Source organism: Trachypithecus francoisi, unplaced genomic scaffold (genome assembly GCF_009764315.1).
Source record: "Trachypithecus francoisi isolate TF-2019V2 unplaced genomic scaffold, Tfra_2.0 Lachesis_group1, whole genome shotgun sequence".
Classification (NCBI taxonomy): Eukaryota; Metazoa; Chordata; class Mammalia; order Primates; family Cercopithecidae; genus Trachypithecus; species Trachypithecus francoisi.
Window position 1 is genome coordinate 88839644 of NW_022681454.1, and position 16349 is coordinate 88855992.

General features: G+C 35.8%; 1 protein-coding gene across 2 annotated transcripts in view; it reads left to right on the forward strand.

Moving 5' to 3' along the window:
- CCSER1 (coiled-coil serine rich protein 1) overlaps positions 1-16349 on the forward strand; it is an 870293-nt gene that overhangs the window by 168388 nt on the left and 685556 nt on the right. For both annotated transcript variants that reach the window (XM_033214831.1, XM_033214832.1), the window contains exons 2-3: positions 2233-3597; positions 6868-7052. In XM_033214831.1, the coding sequence (XP_033070722.1) occupies positions 2274-3597; positions 6868-7052 (1509 nt within the window). In that variant the 5' untranslated portion in view covers positions 2233-2273. The remainder of the gene's footprint in view (positions 1-2232; positions 3598-6867; positions 7053-16349) is intronic.

Sequence of the window (16349 nt, forward strand, 5' to 3'; positions counted from 1 at the left end):
TGGAGGACATTATGCTCAATGAAATAACCTAGACACAGACAGAAAAATATTACATTATCTCCCTTATATATGGAATCTAAATCATTAAACTCATAGAAGTAGAAAGTAGAATGGTTACCAGAGACCGGGATGGTAAGACCGGGATCTGGGGTGTTGGGGCCAGGGGAATGGGGAAATAATGTTTAGAGGGTACAGAGTTTCAGTTAGACAGGAGAAATAAGTTTTAGAGATTGATTACACAGCGTGGTGACTATAGTTAATAATAACGTACTGCATGTTTCAAAATGGCTAAAGGAGTAGATTTTAAATGCTGTCACTACAAAAAATGGTATGTATATGAGGTGACAGGTATGTTAATTTGCTTAATTATTTCATAATATAAACACATATCAAAAATCACATTATACCTCATAAGTATATAAAATTGTCATCTGTGAATTAAAAATAAAATCAAGTTTTAAAATTAAAGTCATTGACTGTAGTGAAAAATCATCCACTAAAAATCTTATAATACAAATATGTCAGATTTTATGTTGTTTGGAGAAAAATATTAAATAGTTATGAATGAATATCTAAAAGCAAATATTCGTCATTTTTGTCACATACTTGTTCAAGGAAATGAAAGTATTTTACTTGATCAATTCTCATATTTACAAGGATGATAAAATAGAGGATTTTAAATTTTGTATAGTATTAATTTTTAGTCAGGTAGTTTTGGTTGTAAAAACTAAGAAAATGAAACAGAGTCTGGTTCAATTTTCAAAGGGAAAGGGTGCATTACAGTTGAAGGATTAAGCAAAACTCCTAAACAAAATAGCATCCAAATCAGGTACAGTTTAAAAATCAATGAAAAATGGTGGTCACCAGAATAACAATATTTGCTGTACAAGTTTGAATCCCTGATGTAGAAACGTAGCAGGGCCTTCATTCAGCAGTAGGAGTTCATGACTAATTACTTTAGTGAAAGTAGTATGTACCATGCTGATTATGAGCTTACCCTGTAGTTAGATAAGGCTTGGTTTTTTATTCCTGTTTTGCCAGGTGTTGGCTGAATGACATTACACAAGTTGTTTTTCTGTTGTAAAATGTTCATAGTCTTATTACCTATTTCTAGAAATACAAGGTGTGAAAGAGATAATCTGTGGGAAAGTACCTGGTACGTCACAGTTGATGAGTTGTAGCTGCCACCTCTCCTCACCCTTGTCCTTCTCCTCCTTTATCTTCTCCATTGATACCCTGAATATACTGACATTAATATGGTTCATAAATTTTCTATGCTTTTGATTCTCTCAGTATGTATTCTCACTTCTCTCAACGTTACCAACTGTCTTAGTTTTTATTCAAGTATTTTCTTCAACTGACACCTGTGGTTCTCTCATAAGTTTAACTTGTTTGTAACCCTACGTTATATCCTTGTGATTTAGTTTCTTCTTCCAATGGCCTGCTTATCTCTCAGCTTCCCAGATGAAACTTGTGGTGAGGTAGGGGTAAGGGGGAGGGATGGCAATAAGAGAAATACCTATTGTAAATGACGAGTTGATGGGTGCAGCACACCAACATGGCACATGAATACATATGTAACAAACCTGCATGTTGTGCATATACCCTAGAACTTAAAGTATAATTTAAAAAAAGAGAGAGAGAAAAAAAAAGAGAGAAAAAAAGTCTATAGCAATTGGTTTTTCTTTGAGTGCTGATTGTAGTGTCAGGCTATACCATTGTCTTGTTTATGATTCTGTTGAGCTCCTGTCAGTAACTTTTTGAGTCATGTGGTATAAAATGAAAATACTTCTAGTAGTCTCTGACAAGACTCATGGTGGCGCATTTATCCGGACAAAAACTATTATGTCTGTCATGTGCCTACTGCATCTAAAAAAAAAAAACATAAAAAGTTAAGAATAAACAGTTTGCTAAAATTATGGAACAGCTATAAGTAGTAAGTCTGGGTCTTAAATACCTGGTGTCTCCAAAGCCAACACTCTTGAATAAACTTTAAATATTTTTCTTAATATTAAAATGTTTGCATCATTATAAAATATCAGTACAAGTTATTGGGTGATTTTTACTACTTACAAATTCAAAAGTGTTTATTAGGTATCAGATTTTTGTTATTGATTGTTTTAGTATAAACCAAATTCTATTTCGTGTCTTGAAAAACAGTATTTTGTTTTAAAATGTATTATTTATAGTTGAATTCTATTGACTTGTTCTTTTTGTTTTAACCTTTCTCAGGCTGCTAAGTTGGCTTTCACAGTGCAAGCCTTGGAGTCCCAATGGGGGACTCAGGATCAAGACGATCTACCCTGGTCTCCCGGTTGCCAATATTCAGAAGAAGTATTAGCAGAAGACATGATTCTCTTCCTTCTTCACCTTCTTCCAGTAATACAGTTGGTGTCCACAGCTCCTCTCCTTCCAGCACTAACTCAAGCTCAGGTAGCACAGGTAAACGGAGGAGCATATTCCGTACTCCTTCCATTAGCTTCCACCATAAGAAGGGGAGTGAGCCTAAGCAAGAACCTACCAACCAGAACCTTAGTATTTCAAATGGTGCTCAACCTGGTCACAGCAATATGCAGAAACTGAGTTTGGAAGAACATATTAAGACCAGGGGAAGACATTCTGTTGGTTTTAATAGTTCACGAAATAAAAAGATAACAAGATCTTTGACAGAGGACTTTGAAAGGGAAAAAGAGCACTCAACTAACAAGAATGTCTTTATAAATTGTCTAAGTTCTGGCAAAAGTGAAGGGGATGATTCTGGTTTCACAGAAGACCAAACTCGCCGTTCTGTTAAGCAGTCAACAAGGAAGCTACTCCCTAAATCTTTTTCATCTCACTATAAATTTTCTAAGCCAGTTCTACAGAGCCAATCTATTTCATTGGTACAGCAGTCTGAATTCTCATTGGAAGTTACACAGTACCAAGAGAGAGAACCTGTGTTAGTAAGAGCTTCGCCGTCCTGCTCTGTGGATGTAACAGAACGGGCAGGAAGCTCTTTACAATCTCCTTTGCTTTCTGCTGATCTTACCACAGCTCAGACACCTTCAGAATTTTTAGCCTTGACTGAAGATTCTGTGTCTGAAACGGATCCATTTTCTAAAAGTGGAAGCATGGCATCCCACTGTGACAACTTTGGCCACAATGATTCTACCTCTCAGATGTCTCTCAATCCTGCTGCTGTTACAAAGACAACAATAGAACTTAAGGGAACTGTCCCCTGTGCAATTATGTCTCCCGGGAAATATAGGTTAGAGGGTCAATGTAGCACTGAATCGAATTCCTTACCAGAAACCTCTGCTGCTAATCAGAAGGAAGTGTTATTACAAATTGCTGAACTACCTGCTACAAGTGTGAGACACTCAGAGAGTAACCTACCAGCAGATACTGAAATAGAAAAAAATATAGGGTTACAAAATGGTGAAACAATGTTGGGGACAGACTCCCCAAGGAAACTTGGATTTTATGAGCAACATAAAGCAATATCTGAACATGTTAAAGGGATTCATCCTATTTCAGATTCAAAGATAATACCTGCTTCTGGTGATCATCATATTTTTAACAAAACGTCATATGGATATGAAGCAAATCCTGCCAAAGGTATGCTGATTTTCTTTGTGTAACAAATGATATGAATTGATTTTCATTATACTTTATTCAGTTTTCTTATTCTATCTCATAAATGGAAACCACATTTTTCTTGTTTTTCACTTTCAAAATGGTTTCCTATTTGCAATTTGTGTTAAATGTTTCCCCTGCTTGATTTTAAACTTACATCAATTGTATTATGCTGAAAATGTAATTCAGCAGTATTATTCATTTTTTCTTAGTTATGTTATCCATAACTAAGAAGCAGCCTCTAGTTATGGTGCTTATTGGAGCACCTTCAGAAGAAAGTGAAAGGAAACTAATTCTGTTTGCAATGTGGATTTCTCCAAAGTAAGGACTGTCTTTTATAGAGTTTATTATAGAGGCATTGGTATTTCTTATTTAATGAAATTGATATATTCCAGCTAAAATCACTATAAAATTTGTATAATTTAACATTATTTCCTTTGTTAACTAAGCTTTCATTATTAAGTAGGATCTATGTTTCAACATAAATAATTCCTATCTCTAGACACAAAAACAGAATTGTAAGCTTAAAAATAACCTATCTTTGGAAGCTGGAGACAGGTTTCAACTCTGCCTCTGACATTAACTGTGCAACTTTGGACACCTTCTCTTTAGTTTAAAAAAAGTGGTAGTATATGTGAATTACTCTAATATGGCTACAGAAAATTTTGCTTTTTTAACATGAAATTCAGTTCAAGAAAATTATTGAATACATACCACCTGCTGGGCTATCTTAGACATATTTTAATTCCTTTTTCTCTACTATCATTAATGCTACTACTACTACTAATTTCCCCAAATTTGGAAGTGATTATTATGTCCTAGATATTACTTTATATACATTACTTAAAATGATTGCAATTGCTACTATTATTATAAGCTATTTTGCAGGCAAGAAAATGGGAGCAAAGGTAAATTGTGTGTCGACAATCGCAAAACTAGTAATTCATTTATTGGGATACAAATCCTATGAGGTAGGCGCCTATGTTTCCCATTTTACAAATGTGTAAACAGAGGCTAAAAAATCATACGGCTAGTAAGTAGTGCAGTCAAGTTACAACTCTGAATCCAAAGCTCTGGCTCTCCATAACTATGCTTTACTACATGTCATGACTTAAAATATGAAATAAAATTTATATAACATAATGTCACGAGGAATAGGATTATATAGTTCATCCACAAACATGAAATTTTAAAGTTTTAAATACATGAGTTAATTTTCCAGCTGTCTTAATACTTTTCTCATTTGATACAAGATCACTTTTATGCACCTGACCATGTTTTGTCCATTTTTTGAACTTTGTATTCTTGTCTGTGGTCTTGGCTTTAGTCATACATGCGTAGCTTCTTTACCTGTAATACAATCATGAGAATATGATAATGATGATGATATTAATGATGGTTGCCCTTTTGTACAATTAATATGTGCCCAAAAATGTACTAAGAAAATTGAATGCACTATTTTATATAGTCCTTATAAAAATTTTGCATGTCGTATTAATAACTAAGATTTATAGTAAGTTAAATAACTTTATAGGATCACATTGTTAGCAAATGATGGACTTGATATTGAAAGTCAGGAAGTTTTTAAATTATGTAAAAAAGGGATAGAAATGTAATTATCCTGACACATCTAATTCTTATTTAGTAATGATGACTTTCCTCAAAGCCTAATTGAATACTGTGTATGTTTCTCTCTCTGGAAATTAGAGAATGACCAATTATCTTGGAGACTATTAATATGTTGATTCAGATCCTAATTGTAACACAATAACACATTAATTTTGCTGATTTGATAATGTGTTGGCTATTCTTGGATAAATAAGCTGGTAATGTCAACAAGGACAGTATACTATCCTTTAGTTTGCGAAAATATTTGTGTTCCATTTATAAGGATTTTATAATTTTGAAGTTTAAAGTTTTAAAAACAGCTAAGTAAATGCATTTTATCCAATAAAGAGTTGCTGTAGACACTAACCTTCATAATGCTAAATTTAGTTTGTATTTTGTATGAAACATTTAAGCCAGTATCCGATACACATCTAAGTGTATTAGGTGTACAATCATATCAGAACGAACAATAAAATGTTGAGTTATCTGACAATTTAACTTGTATTCATTGGCTTAAAAAGTTATTTTAAAAGAACTGCTATGTATTGGACTAATAGATTCTGGACAGTCTTTAAACTAGTAGTTGAGCCTAATTAGAACAATTTATTCATTTGCTCATTCATTCATTCAGCAAATATTTATGGTTTTAACACTATATTAGGCACTAGGTATGTAGCAGTACACAAAGCAGGCTTAGATCCCCGCCTTCCTGAGGCTTACTTTCTACCGGGGATACTCAGTTAACATGCTATTTGTATCAGATGGTGATAACTGCTGAGGGTAAGTTTAAAGCAGAATAAAGGCTTAGGAAGCAGAGGTGGGATTGCAGTTTGCATTTTTAAATGTGAGTGGGATGATACCCAAGGTAACATATTGGTAAAGGTTTGAAGGAACTTAAAGAATAAGTCATATAGATATTTGAGAAAAATATATTAGTGCAAAGTTGTGGGTCAAAGGCTGTGTGGGACTGGAGCATGCTGGTGATGTACCAGAGCAGCAAGAGTCCAGTGTAGCATGAGCAGAGTGATGGAGCGGAGAGCAGGACATGAGGTTACAGAGATGAGCAGGTGAACAGTGTGCCCCTCCTGTCCTTGGTTTGTGGACAGAAAGAGCAGTCATATAGGTCGTATTATGAAGAATATGTTATGCCATTTGGAAAACATCACCTTTTGTCTAGAAGAGTGGTGGTGATGGCTCTCATTTATGTTTTAAGTATATGATTCTGGCTACCATGTGGAATGTAGATTGTGTTGGGGGTGGAGAGGCAGATGGGAGTAGGCAGAGACAGGAGAATTGTAGCAAACATTGCAGTAACCAAGCAAGCATAGATTGGATTTGGTCCAGGGTCTTAGAAAGAGAGGTAGAAGGAATCAGATACTGTATACAGTTTGTAGGAAATGAGGACAGGGTTTGTTTATATGATTCATGTGAGCTATGAAGCAACCAAGGATGACTCCAAAAGTTTTGGGCTTCAAAGAGATTACATGATTAAGTGAACTAAACTGATGCTATATATGTAAAAGTTTTCTCATGATAGAGAAGCTTTGAATAACACTAAGAGTTTTCCGTGATCTTTCAGTGGGACATTTGTAAAAAGTACATTTAAATATTTACGTTCATTTTTATTTATTTTCCTTTCCATAGTTCTTGCCAGTAGTCTCAGTCCATTTCGTGAAGGAAGATTTATAGAGAGGAGACTGCGATCCTCGTCAGAAGGCACTGCAGGGAGTAGCAGAATGATTTTGAAACCAAAAGATGGAAATACAGAAGAAGTTAATAGTTTAAGAAAGCAAAGACCAGGTTCTTCATCTTCAAAAATGAACAGTTTGGTAAGTATATACATACGTCTGTCTCTAATAAAATAATGCTGTCTGTATCTGGCATGTTCATGCCTCTTGCAGAATGAACACAGACTACAGGATAGACACCTCATATTTGAAGGGAAAATTTGTTTGCATAGTTGACATTACAAGTTAGAGAAACAAATTTTTCATCTAGGTCAGGACGGAGTTCACCAGGACAGCTGTCTTTAGTTCCTGTCTTCCTTGCTTCCATGGAAAGTTTGACATTCTTTTTTCTAGAACAAGACCCTTGAATACAGAAACTAGGAAAAATGCTGAACATGGGGATCTCCTTTGACACCATTATTTCGCATCCTCTCTCTACCATATAGCCCTCTAGAAAATACCCTTTTGTAAATCACACTGACTCCAGTACCACTCTTAGTCCCTAATAGACCGTAACCTCACTGTCCTCCTGCAGTGCCCTTCCACAAAGGGTGAGGAGTTGGTGTGAAGCTTATGAGGACCAATGTGAAATGCTCATCTAATGCTTGCATACATTGGAGGTAATCAGGATACCCTATTCCTGGTCCAAATTGTAGAACCTGCTTTTAGTATGAGGGTGGAGGTGGGGTGTATGGGGAGAGGCATGGTCTGAGTTTTTATGTGTGAACTAGGGTGTCACAGAGGCGTTAGTATGAAGCTCCCTTATAGTATGAGACAGACCCAGGGATGGGAAGAGATGAGGGGTGAACTGCAGCTTTGGGTCCATGTGGCCTCAGGTTTCACAAGTATTAGAGTGTGACTGCCTTTTGGAGATCACTTTGCTCACCTTCTCACAGATGTGTCCTTTTTCAGCAGAGTATTTAACATCTGTTGTCCAAAAATGTTCCTTTAAAATAATCTTTCTACCTACCTATCCATGTATATATGTGAAAAATGCTCAAAAATTAATCACTTATGATATCTCTATCATTTTATGTAATTGAGTTTCAAATGAAAATATTAGGTAATTGAGATCTGATAATTATTTTGTGAAGAAGCCTTAAGTTAGTAAGGTAACATTGTGTGATAGCAAAATCACTGTGCTTGATGTTAGAGGTTTTAATCATTTTTTTCTGGTGTGGCCATTTCTTAATCCTGGGCAAATTTGTAACCACAAAATAGCAAATGATAATAGGCATCTTGTTTCCATTACACTAAAAAATGACTATGTGAGTGTGTATTTACATTTGTACATATGGAAATATATATTTCATGCTTCATTTTGTTATTTTGTGCATTGGCTGTTATATTATTATTGTTGCAATGGATATTTTTGATCTAAGTATGAAAATTTGTTAAAAAAGATTTCCAGTTGATGCACCATTAAAAGTTAGGACTAATGAAGTATTACAAAACATTTATCATCACAACATTTTCACTATTTCTTCATGGAGAGGTATTTATTTTAATAGGGGTACACTATTCAACTTTGAAAGTTGTGCCTTTTACATATTCTCTCATATCTCATGTTTTTCATACTGCATTTAATTTAAATAATTCTAGTTTGAGACCAGCCTAGGCAAAGTATCGCGAACTCATCTCTAAAAAAAAATTTAATAATTAGCTAGAAGTGGTGGCTTACACCTGTAGTCCCAGCTACTCAGAAGGCTGATGTGGGAGGATCTTGGGTCCAGGAATTGGAGGCTGCAGTGAGTTATTGCGACCCTGTACTTCCGCCTGGGCAACAGAGTGAGACCTGGTCTCAATAAAATAAATACATACACACATACATAAATAAAATGTAAAAAGTGCTTATAATACCACAAAGTCATTCTTCTCAGGTTTAGTTTTTTTTTTTGAGACAGAGTCTTGCTCTGTCGCCCAGGCTGGAGTGCACTGGCGCGATCTTGGTTCACTGCAACCTCCGCCTCCCAGGTTCAAGCAATTCTCCTGCCTCAGCCTCCTGAATAGCTGGGATTACAGGCACCCACCACCATGCCCGGTTAATTTTTGTATTTTTAGTAGAGATGGGTTTTCACCATGTTGGCCAGGCTGGTTTTGAATTCCTGACCTCAAGTGATCCACCCGCCTCAGCCTCCCAGAGTGCTGGGATTACAAGCGTGGGCCACCGCGCCCAGCCCTCAGATCCACTTTTAAGATATAAAACTTAAGAAACAAAAGAAGTGGTTTTGTTTGTTTGAGGGCCTTATATTTAAGTTTTTAAAAGTGTGCCTGTAGTAGTATAGTTTTTCCACTAGATGGCAGAAAGACACCACCGCCATGGTGGTGGACAGTCTATCAGGCTTGGAACAGAAACGTAAAATATTGTACATGTTCATTGGATTTACAGATGAAAATTACTGAATTAAATACTGAAACTTTTGAATTTCCTAAAGAGAACTACCAGATACTACTTCACGATCTTACCATCTTCCTTTGGATTTCACAAGTTATGTCTCATCTTTCAGTTACTTTACAGTTTATTCATTTTTTAATTTTCATTTTTAGTTTTTTAAGGCAGAGCCTCGCTCTGTCACCCAGGCTGGAGTGCAGTGATGCAATCTTGGCTCACTGCAACCTCCCCTCCCTGGTTCAAGTGATTCTTGTGACTCAGCCTCCTGAGTAGCTGGGACCACAGGTGTGTGCTACCATGCCAGGCTAATCTTTGTATTTTAGTAGAGATGTGGTTTCACCATGTTGGCCTGATTGGTCTTGAACTCCTGACCTCACGTGATCCACTGACATCGCCTCCCAAAGTGCTGGGATTACAGGCGTGAGCCACCACGCCCGGCCAGTTACTTTACACTTAATTAATTTACAACGCATGAAATATGTTTTTTACTTGTAGCACTGTAAGGAAGAAATGGTAGGGATTATTTAGTTCTAGATACATGTGAAACAAGTGACATATATTTGGAAAATTGTAGCTCTATGTGTGAAAAGTGACACATTTCTATAATCCTCTTCCAAAATAATTTAAGCAACTGCATGTATTTAAGAATGCATCCACGGTTCAGTTATTTTATTTTAAAGCAATTATAATAGAAACATGTGTTTTTAATGCTTGTTTGAACCAAGGGACTACTTTTAATGCCTGACACGTCTTATCACATCCAGTCCTCACAACAGTACTATAAATTAAACGATACTGTAGTGATGAAATTTTGCAAAAGAGGAAAATAAGGCACTGAGAAGATAAGCAGCTTGCCTAAAATGACATAGCTCATAAATGGCAGAGATAGGATCTGGATTTGGATCCTTTCTAAGTTCAAATCCTAAAATCTTTTGGGAAAATGTATTAGATTTAAAATTAATTTGAGCCATTTTTCAATTGTTTGCATCAATTTGGTGTAATAAAATGAAAATATTTAAAGCAGTCTAATCTTGCTTACTCTAAGTCTAGGCTGCAGCATTCTATAAGAGATACAAAAGAGGAAAACAGGAACAATATTTAGTGCTTAATCTGAACTTAAAATGCGGTCATGTTTCTTGAAATGCTCATGAATAGTATCAATATCCTTATTGAGAGATATCCCATCAAAAAGGAACTTTGTCACAAAAGAGGATATTCATACTTGGGAGTTTTGTAATACTTCATGAATCCTAATTTTTAATGTTAGCATTAATGCAGACCTTCATGTAGTTCATGGAGATTTCAATTTTCATAATAAAATATGGCTCTATTTATTAAGATGCTGAGCATTTCCTGAATGACCAAAGATATTACCTAATGGATTAGATATAGTTAGATATACCACAGTTCTATTGTTTTTATGTACTTCTGGGGTATTTCAGTCTGGAAGGGAAAGGACAGGATGTATGAACTCTTCAAACATCAAATGCCGAGAGCAAACTGGGATTTGCTTAGGTTTATTAAAAGAAACCAAAGTAAATTTGGAACAATTTGATAAGTGTTCACATTTATTATATTTTTTCAAACCACTTTATAGTATTTTTCCAATTTTTCTCTAATGAGTAACTTTCTGAATACCTTCCTTGGGATTTTCAAAAAAAAATTAAAATGCCATTCTAGAAAAAAGTTAGAGAACTTATTTCTTTAAAGAACTTACTTCAGGAACTTTCTCTCCAGATTATGGTATATAAATGTATAAATGTAAGGATTTGTCATGGGTTCTCCAACAGCTTTACACAGTGAATTCTAATTCTAAATATTTACAAGATTACTCTCTAGAAAAGTTAATGTGAGAGTAGATTCATATATAATGAACAATACAAAAGACCTGGTACCATTAAAGGAAGGAAAAATGCCTAAGTGGATGAGTCAGGGTAAACTTGGTAAGTGATAAAAAATACCGCTGGGCGCAGTGGCTCAAGCCTCTAGTCCCAGCACTTTGGGAGGCCGAGGCAGGGGTATTGCTTGAAGTCAGGAGTTTGAGACCAGCCTGGCCAAGATGGTGAAACCCTGTCTTTATTTGTATTTTGTAAAAATATAAAAATTAGCTAGCCATGGTGGCAGGTGACTGTAATCCCAGCTTCTCAGGAGGCTGAGGCAGGAGAATGGCCTGAACCTGGGAGTTGGAGATTGTAGTGAGCCAAGATCACACCACTGCACTCCAGCTTGAACGACAAAATGAGACTCCTTCTCAAAAATAAATGAATAAGTAAATAAATAAAATAAATAAAAAATAACTTCCAAATCTAACGACTTTATATAATATGGATTTCTTTCTCACTTAGGCTACATGGTTGTTGTGGAAGGCATCAGGGTTCTGTTCAGTGTCTTCTCCTCCTGTATTCAGGCTGTTGAAGCAGCTAACTTTGCAAACATTGCCTTTCACCCTGGCAAAAAAGAAAGAAATCTCTGGAGGTCCCTGTAATAAAATACTTTGAATTGTGAGACTCACTTTACTTCTGCTCACAACTCATTGGTCAGATCTAATCATATGGCCCAAACTAGAAACAAAAGCAGCCAAGAAGAATAATCACTTTCCTGTATCTAGAGGTGGAGACTCAGGTTTGATGAGCACTTAATGACTATCATATTCCCAAATATTTTGTTGTATCCAAGTTCTTTTAATTAACCGAGATTTACTGTTTGCCTCCTCTTTCCCTTTTGTCAAAAGACGTTTAATGGGCCCTGACTTTGTGCTTCATACTGTGCTGGTCTTTGTGGTTGAAAAGATGAAAACATCTCTGAAATTGAAGAATTCATATATATTACAGGTTTTATTCTTTAGAATATTCTCTCTTTCTAACTTAAAGGCCTTGAGATGTGTATCTTAAGTGAACTAAGTTTACTTTTTTCCTTGACTCAAGGAATCTTTACTATTTTTGTAAGTATTTATTTTCATTGCAACAAGCCGTTGATTTTGAAAGTTGTATTGTCTTCAGATTCCTCAGCAAATGCATTTGCAAAGTTGCGCTGTACTGTTTGTGCTGAGTGATTCAGGCAACTTTCATTTATGGCCAGTTTTACTCTGACACAGCATGTTTTCTTTCATTTAGCATCCTGCTGCTTTTATGTGGAAACTGTGAATGACACAGTAAAAACATAACTGTAGGACTTTGGTAGAAGAAAAATCAGATTTATATTTGATTATTAAGAAGTAGTTACTTGCAGATCATTAACATCTCATATCACATTTTAATTTTTTGGTATGTTGAACTGCAGAATTTAGTTATTGATAATAGTAGAATAATATATAAGACTAATTGTACCCTATTTGAGATAGCCAAGCACTTTACTGTTCATTTACTTTTCTTCTGGGGCCTGCTGTTTTCTCATTTATAAGCTTATTCTTTATTTATTATAATTCTTCATTTCTTCATTCATTAAAACATTCACAGTTTCTTAAAATAAATATTCATTGACAATCTGCTCTGAAAAATCAAAGATGAAAGAGACACTACTTGAGGATTTTTGAGTTCCCAAAGGGAGACATAAGGTTAAACATTATCTTGCCAATACAACTGATTTAACCATTTTGACCATCTTTAAGTTCAGAATGGGTGGAGCATTCTTGATTTGGATTGTGAGCATCGAAATAAAAAATTAAGAACATTTAAAATAGACACATGAACTCCCGTTTCCCTGAAACGGGAAATTGCCTTATTTCACACAGTCAATGACACTGTTAAATATATGCATAATTTCCCTGTGAAATTGCCTTATTTCACACAATCAATGGCACTGTTAAATATATGCATAAGTTTCTTGTGTCTTTTCTTCATTTCTTTAACTGAGACCCAGCTGTGAGTGCTGAGCAGGTATGCTGAAAGAAAGTTGGGACAGTAAAGAAGAACATACAAAATGAATCTCATGATTCATATTAAAAATAAAAATCAGTCTCAAAACACCCCACTTGTGCAATCCACCGAGCAAAAGAATCCTACTGGGCCCATTTGGTGTATGCACCTTCACACTTCTGTTTCATGGCATGAAAGTTGTTCGAGCTTGAAATTAAAAACAAGACAGGCTGGGCGCGGTGGCTCACGCCTGTAATCCCAGCAATTTGGGAGGCCGAGGTGGGTGGGTCATGAAGTTAGGAGATCAAGAACATCCTGGCTAACACGGTGAAACCCCGTGTCTACTAAAAATACAAAAAATTAACCGGGCGCAGTGGTGGGTGCCTGTATTCCCAGCTACTCGGGAGGCTGAGGCAGGAGAATCTCTTGAATGTGGGAAATAGGTTGCAGTGAGCCGAGATCGCACCACTGCACTCCAGCCTGGGCAACAGAGAAAGACTCTGTCTCAAAAAAAAGCAAAGAAGACAAATGATAATTAGAAGATCTGATTTTGAAAATTTCTCTTCTTAATCTTAAAATTCTGAATGAGACTTTGCAGTATGTAAAATGTTAATGGCTTTAGGGAGTTAAAATAACTATTGCAGTTTTTAGTGTAACCGATGGTTAATAGAATTAAAGCAAATATGGCATGGTTACAGGGACATCTAATAAAAATGGAAGCCATTAATATTTTTAAGGAAATGGAGCCACATGAATCATTCTCCTCAATTCTTATACATTTTAAGGAAGAAAATCCCAAGTATTACTCATTAAACATGAAATTACATTTGTTGATAATTGGCATAAATTTTAGATTAACAGCCCTAATCCTTTATGCTTTTATTTGTTTTTCCAGTTACTAATCATATTTTCCTTTCAGTACCCTTCTAAATTGTATCATGCATATAACACTCACCGCATAGTTATTCAAATGTGTCTCATTTTATCTTAAAGATTTCAGTCTTTTAAATGGAAGGAATTGTGTATATACTGGCATTTCTTGCAGTCATTAATATAGTACCTGGTGCAAAAATAGGCATCTAATAAATATGAATAAATTAAAGGTAAAATTTCTGGTTAAATAATGATATATGTTTATATAGATGTGAATTAAGGCTTCTAGTAACAAGAATTGTGTGTGATGTGCTTATGCACAGTTTTGACATTGTAATTTATTATACAAATACACAGATATTTCTTATGATGCACTGTCTGATAGAGCTCTTGCTTTTTCGACACTAAGTCCTTGATCAGGAAGGCCTTACCAATTATGACATTGTTCCAATGGAAACATAATTTATTTTAGGATTATTAGCCCTATAGAATGGTTTCTAGGATTATTTTTTATTATTTTTTTATTTTATTTATTTATTTTTATTATACTTTAAGTTCTAGGGTACATGTGTACAACGTGCAGGTTTGTTACATATGTATACATGTGCCATGTTGGTGTCCTGCACCCACAATAGGCCCCAATGTGTGAAGATCCCCTTCTTGTGTGTGATCTCACTGTTCAATTCCCACCTATGAGTGAGAACATGCAGTGTTTGGTTTTCGTTATTGCGATAGTTTGCTGAGAATGATGGTTTCCAGCTGCATCCATGTCCCTACAAAGGACATGAACTCATCCTTTTTTATGGCTGCATAGTGTTCCATGCTGTGTATGTGCCACATTTTCTTAATCTAGTCTGTCACTGAGGGACATTTGGGTTGATTCCAAGTCTTTGCTATTGTGAATAGTGCCACAATAAACATACATGTGCATGTGTCTTTATAGCAGCATGATTTATAATCCTTTGGGTATATACCCAGTAATGGGATGGCTGGGTCAAATGGTATTTCTAGTTCTAAATCCTTGAGGCATTGCCACACTGTTTTCCACAGTGGTTGAACTAGTTTACAGTCCCATCAACATGTAAAAGTGTTCCTATTTCTCCACATCCTCTCCAGCATCTGTTGTTTCCTGACCTTTTAATGATTGCCATTCTAACTGGTGTGAGACGGTATCTCATTGTGGTTTTGATTTGCATTTATCTGATGGCGAGTGGTGATGAGCATATTTTCATGTGTCTGTTGGCTGTATGAATGTCTTATTTTGAGAAGTGTCTGTTCAAAAAAAGAGCCCGCATTGCCAAGACAATCCTAAGCCAAAAGAACAAAGCTGGAGGCATCACGCTACCTGACTTCAAACTATACTACAAGGTTTCTAGGATTATATGAGTACAATAGTTATGAACTGGCCATACAATGAGGACAAGCAATAGTCAAATATTTGTGGTATTCATTAAACCCATTAAAATATAATATCTTGGTCACATATGGGTAAGGGAAGATTTTAAAAATCCCCTGCATATTTTATCTAGTCCAACTCACCTTATATTTCTTATAAGCTTATAGATTCAGAGTTGCCTTTAAAAGCAGGATTGAATAAAAATATTCCAATCATTTTTGTCCTTCTGAACTTTGAGATGAGTCATTTTCATTTAGAAGCTTTCACAATTTGTATATTTGTTGGGCAAAATTAGGCATAGTCTATTCATAGACTTAACTGACCTTTTTTTTTTTTTTTTTTTTTTTGAGACGGAGTCTTGCTCTGTCGCCCGGGCTGGAGTGCAGTGGCCGGATCTCAGCTCACTGCAAGCTCCGCCTCCCAGGTTCACGCCATTCTCCTGCCTCAGCCTCCGGAGTAGCTGGGACTACAGGCGCCCGCCACCTCGCCCAGCTAGTTTTTTGTATTTTTAGTAGAGACGGGGTTTCACCGGGTTAGCCAGGATGATCTCGATCTCCTGACCTCGTGATCCGCCCGTCTCGGCCTCCCAAAGTGCTGAGATTACAGGCTTGAGCCACCGCGCCCGGCCTTAACTGACTTTTTAAACGATTTGAAGATGGGTTTGAGTAATGCTTAACACCTACATTTTTACCTCTGTGATAACATTATTAAACTTATTTTTTAAATTTTTAATTATTACTGTATAATAATTATACATAATAGGTGTATATATTTATGTGGTACACGTGATATTTTGATACAGTAATGCGATTTATATTAATACTAATCACATCAAGGTCATGGGGTATCTATCACTTCAAGCATTTATCATTTGTGTTAGGAAC